This window comes from Fundulus heteroclitus, chromosome 14 (assembly GCF_011125445.2).
Source record: "Fundulus heteroclitus isolate FHET01 chromosome 14, MU-UCD_Fhet_4.1, whole genome shotgun sequence".
In the NCBI taxonomy this organism is placed as follows: domain Eukaryota; kingdom Metazoa; phylum Chordata; class Actinopteri; order Cyprinodontiformes; family Fundulidae; genus Fundulus; species Fundulus heteroclitus.
In genome coordinates, this window is record NC_046374.1 from 11,311,181 (window position 1) to 11,317,403 (window position 6,223).

General features: G+C 40.3%; 1 protein-coding gene across 1 annotated transcript in view; it reads left to right on the forward strand.

The window, feature by feature from the left end:
* The first annotated feature begins 3,967 nt into the window (after positions 1-3,967).
* The window catches only part of LOC118565916 (tumor necrosis factor ligand superfamily member 10-like), an 8,006-nt gene continuing 5,750 nt past the window's right edge, over positions 3,968-6,223 (forward strand). Inside the window, exon 1 of the mRNA XM_036146998.1 lies at positions 3,968-4,006. Coding sequence (XP_036002891.1) covers positions 3,968-4,006 — 39 coding nt within the window. The remainder of the gene's footprint in view (positions 4,007-6,223) is intronic.

Sequence of the window (6,223 nt, forward strand, 5' to 3'; positions counted from 1 at the left end):
TGACCGCCCGACTCCTTCACTATCAAAGATTTACACCAAATGCTGTTTCAGATCAGAGCAGAACTTATCGGGAGAATTACATAACAAGTATTCAACTATTTTTCCCCCCTGGCCTTTGACAACTACGATTCTTCTCAGATACAGCTGAGAGCATATGTGTTTATTAATCAACTCACACTTAAAGTATAATTAAAGTATAATTATAAGTAATTATCACTAGCATTTAATAATTGCTTGTTTATATCACTTAAAAGCAGAATGGGGTTTTATTAATTTGACACTTTTTTGCCATTTGCCATTAATGTGTTTGATTAACTTGATAAAATTGTGTTTAAAGGATTTTCTTTTCGGTGCCAAATTATCTCGTTTGAATTTGAGAACTTTAAATATTTTACATTGTGGATTTTAGATGGTTAAAAACTAAGGATGTTTTAAAAATATTAAAATGCTTTCACAAAAATAAATAAACGTATAGGGGCCTGTTTAATGTTTTTTAATCATGTTTCCAGATGGTCCGATAGGCATTCTCTAGTAGTGGACCGTCAGCACAGCAATGCATCTCAGGATGTGAAACAGTTACTTTTATATCCACGGCTCATGAAAGTGCCTTCATAAGCATTCACCCCCCCTGGCTTCTTACCTATTTTACCACATTCCAACGTGTAATTTAAATGTTTTTCACTTTTATTTTTGTCAACATCCCCAGGTGCTTGACTATTTTAGGTTCCTGGGGATCGTGCACTACAGAAGTACTATTTATTAGTCTGTAGATTTTGTTCTTTTTTTGTGTGTTTCTTGTCATTATGTAGTATTTTATTTATTATGGATTTAGTTAGTTTATTCTTGTCTCTGTTAGATCCTTATTTTCCTGTCTGCCTGTCTTCTGCTCCGTTAGCAGTGAGTTTATTTTAGCAGAATCTGTTCATTCATCATGGTTTTGTGTTCTTATTAGGTTCTGTTTTCCTCCGGTCCCTGCCATCATTGCGCTCCCTGAACTTAATCACCGTCATGTCTGTCACCTGTTGCTAATTAGTCTCACTTGCCTTCCCCTCGGTTTCCTTCCCTATTTAAACTGCTGGTTTCCTCTCCCTTCTTGTCAAATCCTCCATTATGCTGTCCTGTTCTGCTTTGCTCCCTGATCGTTTGCTGGCCCTGTCTGTAAGTTTTGCTGTTTTACTCATAGTAAACCACCTTTCAGCCCATCGTGGGACTCCCAAGCTCTTGCCTGCAGATTGGTCCACCTACTAACACTGCATTTGTGACAATGTTATGCAGTGGAGCTGCACAAAATAGTCTAAGTTGGTGAGGTGAATACAGAAAAAAATATTGATTAAAAATAATCTAAAAAGAAAAGGAATAAAAACAGAATATGTGTATATGCATTTGCTCCCTTTGCTTCGACGTCCATGAAAAATCTGAGTGTCACATAATGTGTCAGTATGAACACACCTTTTCTGAAAGGCTCCAGAGGCTGCAGGTCCTCTGAGCAAGAGACCTCACACCCTGAAGGCCAACGGGCTCTTCAAACAAGTCAGGGAGTTGTTGAGAAGAACAAGTCAGGGTGGGGTTAGAAAAAAAATCCAAATATTTGATGTTCCCCCAAAAACCCCATCAAGTCCATCCTCTTCAAATTGAAAGCATATGGTACAGAATGGCCCATGCCAGGGCCGTCCATCAGACTCACTGACAGGGCGGCATCAATCAGAGAGGCAACACAAAAACCAAAATGTAAATAGAACTGGGCTTTATGGAAGATGGGCCATTATAGAGTGATAAAAATAAGACACCTGTGTTGTGGGTTTGCCTTCAATGTTGGCAACTCCCTAAATGTATGGAGGAAGGTTCCCTAGTAAGATCAGACTAAACTGAACTTTTTTTTCCATCAGTGATGTTGGACGTGCAAAACACGTCCAACATCACTGAAAGATCTCATCCACACAGTGAAAGTGGTTGACAGCAGCATTATGCTGTGGGGGGGGGGGGGGGGGGGGGGGGGGTTATCAGCAGCAGGAACTGGGAAACTGGTGAAGCTCCAGGCAAATATGGATGGTGTTAAATACTAGAATACTGTATTCTTAAGTAAAACCTCTGAGTTTGTCTGTGATCGGAGACAAGACAGAGGTTCGCCTTCCAGCAGGACAATGACTGGCAGCATACTGCTGAAGCAATGCTGGAGTGGTTTAAGGAGAAACACTGTTTACGTTTATCTTTTCTAATAAGGGACTGTGCTTATTAATCAACATGAGTACATTAAGCTGTCGTGAATGTGCCAGATTTGGCCACAAGCGCTAATTTTCCTCTGCAGTCCCATGGCAGGTTGATGGTTAAGAAAAAGGACAAATAGCAGGCACATGGACAACAACATACAACAAGACATAACAATTACCAGAAATTACTCAATTAGAGATTAAAGAGGTTCGCAAGTATAAGAGCCTACTATAAATTATATGTCATAGGTCAAGTTTAGTTAAATAGTTCGTAGCTTTAAAAAACACATTCGTTTAGATCATGCGTGTCATTTTGGTTATTTAAAAGCCACCGTTTAATGGAGTCATTAAACACTTTCAGTAATATGTTTCTCAGTTGTTTTACTTTGTTCCAAGAGTGTGACCAACCAAAACAGTATTTTACAATTTCCCTTACTTGCTGCTCCTGTATTTATATTTGACATCAATTGAATAAAACCTCTAGAGGGTTCTGGAGCCAGGCCTTTTTACACAAGTATATCTGAACAGTCATATTTTCCCAGCTCAGAAACGTAGATTACTTAATGTTTTACTGTGACGATATAAAAATAGAGTCCTTTATTCAGAGATTTCAGAGTCAGCTTTTAGAGTTTATCTATTGGCTGTAAAGTGGTCCTATTTGTCAGGTTTCAGTTCATCAGACAATCATTTATGTGACAGAACTGTGGCTCCTACAGTAAATCTAATTTTAAGGCTTCTGCTCTCAGATTATCTTGAATGTGTCTAAAATTCCAAAAATCAAACTTGATTTTTGTTTTTTGTTTGTTTTGAATCAAAGTTGTGGGTCCATTACAGTGCCAAAATATTTATACCCCAACAGTAATGACAGCATCTGGCTCTCTACTTGCAGACTTTGAAAAGAACATGCAGACCGTTTTTACTAACATTAGGATGCAGTCTTGAATTGTCCAGCCAAGTTGACACCATTACTGATGACAGCTTCTCTGCAACCCATTGCCAGGTTCTTTGCATGCTGTTTGCTTAAAAAAATGCATTTTAAAAGTTGTAGGCATGTTCTGCAGATGAAATGGTACAAATTGTCAATAAATCCATTTTAATTCCAGGTTATGAAGTACTGAGGTTTGTGAGGCACCGCATAATGCTTCACTCTTATGTGACAAGATGAGCTCATAATGACAAAGCACCCAGGCTTCACTTAGACAAGAAATGGGAGGATTTATTATGCCGTTTTCTAGTGGTACGAGATCTCACTAAACCCCTAAAACGAATGCAAACAGACTTTGTGGCATGCACTCATCTAAAACAGGAATTAGCCCAAACAAAAAGTCTGCTGGGACTGCCTCTGCGGAGAATTCAATGACCGTTCAGTGAGAAAGGACTGGTGGTCTGCCATGAAATAGCTGGTGCTATTGCTGCCCCCTGTATTATTTACCACTTAACAACATTAATTGCAACATATAACCTTCAGAAGTCGCCTTATTAGTAAACGGAGTCCATCTCTATGGGATTAAATCTATGTAAAAACCCAGCTGTTTGTTCGAGAGCATTAGTGAACAAACAGCACCATGAAGACACAGCAGAATGGCCAGGGAGAAAGTTGTGCAGAAGTTTAAGCAGATTATGGTTATAAGACAACTTTCCAGACTATAAACATCTAAAAGAGCTCCGATCAATCACCCATCTGAAGACGGTAGGAGTAAACTTGAAGTGGCAAGCCGAGTAAAAACAAGAGGATTAATCAGAAAAGCAACAAGAAGGTAATGGTAGCTCTGGAGGAGCTGCAGAGATCCACATCTCAGGTAGGAGAATAAGTCAACAGGATATTCGTTTTCACACTTCACACACTGCCTCTGTGGAAGAGTGGCGAGAAAGAGGCCTTTGTTAAAAATAAGCCATGATACGTCTTGTTTAAGGACATTTTATTAATGACCCAAACATACGGCCAGAATTATGCACAGACCTAAGAGAATCTCTGGCAGACATTAAAAATTGACTGTTCACAGGCGCTCAACGTCCAACCTAACTAAGCTCAACTATTTTGCAAAGAAGAATAAGTAAACTTTTCGATCTCCAGACATGCGATACTGGTAGAAACCCAGAAACCTACTGCAGCAGAAGGCGGCTCTACAAAGCATGGGGGAATAAAGACATCTAGGAAGACATCAGTAAAGAATGTTAAGACTATATTGATCCCATGGATAGTGGCAGACAAATCTGAGCAGAATTATTTTCTATGTGAATATATTCATAGCACAAAGTGTCGTTTTCTGCTTCTAAAGTGATACCACACCAGCAAAGTGCTTTTGCCTGGTCACAGTCATCAAAGAGCTCAGATTGTTTTGGGAGTTTTCTTCTTTTTTTTACACCGACAGGCAAAGTCAGAGGGCTTTAACCCTTTAAAAAAAACTCCTAATACTGTCGCACATGATTCAGCTGACTGTGTTAGTATAATAGTTTAAAAATCAGCAGAGGGAAATATATCATATTTTGTCCAACAAGCCGTCATCTGATTTTGTGTAAATCATGATTTTATTTGCTGTTGTATTAGTGCCAAAGTTTTTTTGTCCAAAAAAAAAAACCAGTTCCTTATTTCCTTCAGAGATTTTTCTTTATAAGATCTGTATGCACCCATTTCCAGCCTGGACACTACCACAAGAAACAAAGGGAAAATAAGTACATGCTGAAAAGAATAAAGGGCCCCTTCTTTTTTTTTTTTTTTTTTTTTTTTTGCATGATCAAAATCATTGTAATTATCTTTTCAAATGAAATTGAAGGCACAGTATTTTAAAAGTGAAGTAATGGAAAAATATGTGCGTCACATATACACATCTCAGCAGGTAGTCTAAGCTCACTACCTTGCCACTGTTCAACAGCTAACTTTCTCTCCATTAGCCAACCCAAAGTTTGCGATACTGTGTTAACTCTGTTTAAGGCTTTTAATCAGCTTCTATTGAACCTAACTCTGGCCCGTGGTGGCTGTTAGAAAATAGGAAAAATTGGACCATTTTTAGCACTTATCTGCTTTTCTCTGACCCTCCTGTGTTAATAGGAAAGCTAACACAAGACCTATGTGTTGGTTTAACCTGCCCTTCAACCTCTGTCCACATACATGTAACGCCACCCTTCCTGACACACACACACACACAACACACACACCCACACACACACCGACAGCCATACAAATAGCGCAGAAGTCGCTTTATCTAACACCAACTTAGCCTTTATCTTTCTCTCACACATCACAGATCCATCACAGAGCAGCTGCCCGCTGTCACACATCAGCGGGGCTTCTTCTCTCCCTGCGTCTCCCGATTATTGCCCGTCAAGCCTAATGTTTTCATTAGAGGCAGCCAGGAAATGAGTTTTATAAAGCTGGAAATCATACGCGCACACACGCGCACAGAAAACCCCAACTTCCTGAAGAGACTACGTGGGGCCAGGCTAGCGCTCAGCCTGACACACACACACACTTTTCTTCGAAGAACAATACTTCTGTTTCAACCCCGCTGCCTCGACTACCGGCCATTGGGAAAGGGAATTTCAGAAGCAGTGGGAGTGGTGCTATCAGAATACCTTGCAGGGCACCTAAACAATGCAGTTATTCCTGTGGCAGAGCAACAAACATACTAAGCCCTTTGATAAGGTCTTTAAAGCACCCCTCCTTGGCACACAGCGGCTTTGTCCCAGGATGCCGAGGGGAACCGCCAGCGAGGAATGAGCTCAGAAAAAGGCAACGGTGGCTCCATGCGATGGCTTTCTCACACTTAAGAAGGGTTTATATCGTATGTGGTCGGACCATGAGAAAACGCCGTGGAGACCCAGTGAGGTACACTGGTGATCAGAGCCACTTGTTTGGATGCACTTGCCGAGGAAGGGAGGGGGACAACAAACACACCGCATGCAAAATCAGCTGCTCTGTGAGAAGGAAACAGAAGAGGAAGGAAGGAAGTGACTTAAACAACTGGAGCAGCACTCATAAATCAGTTCATATTGAACACCTAGAGATACATCAGCGA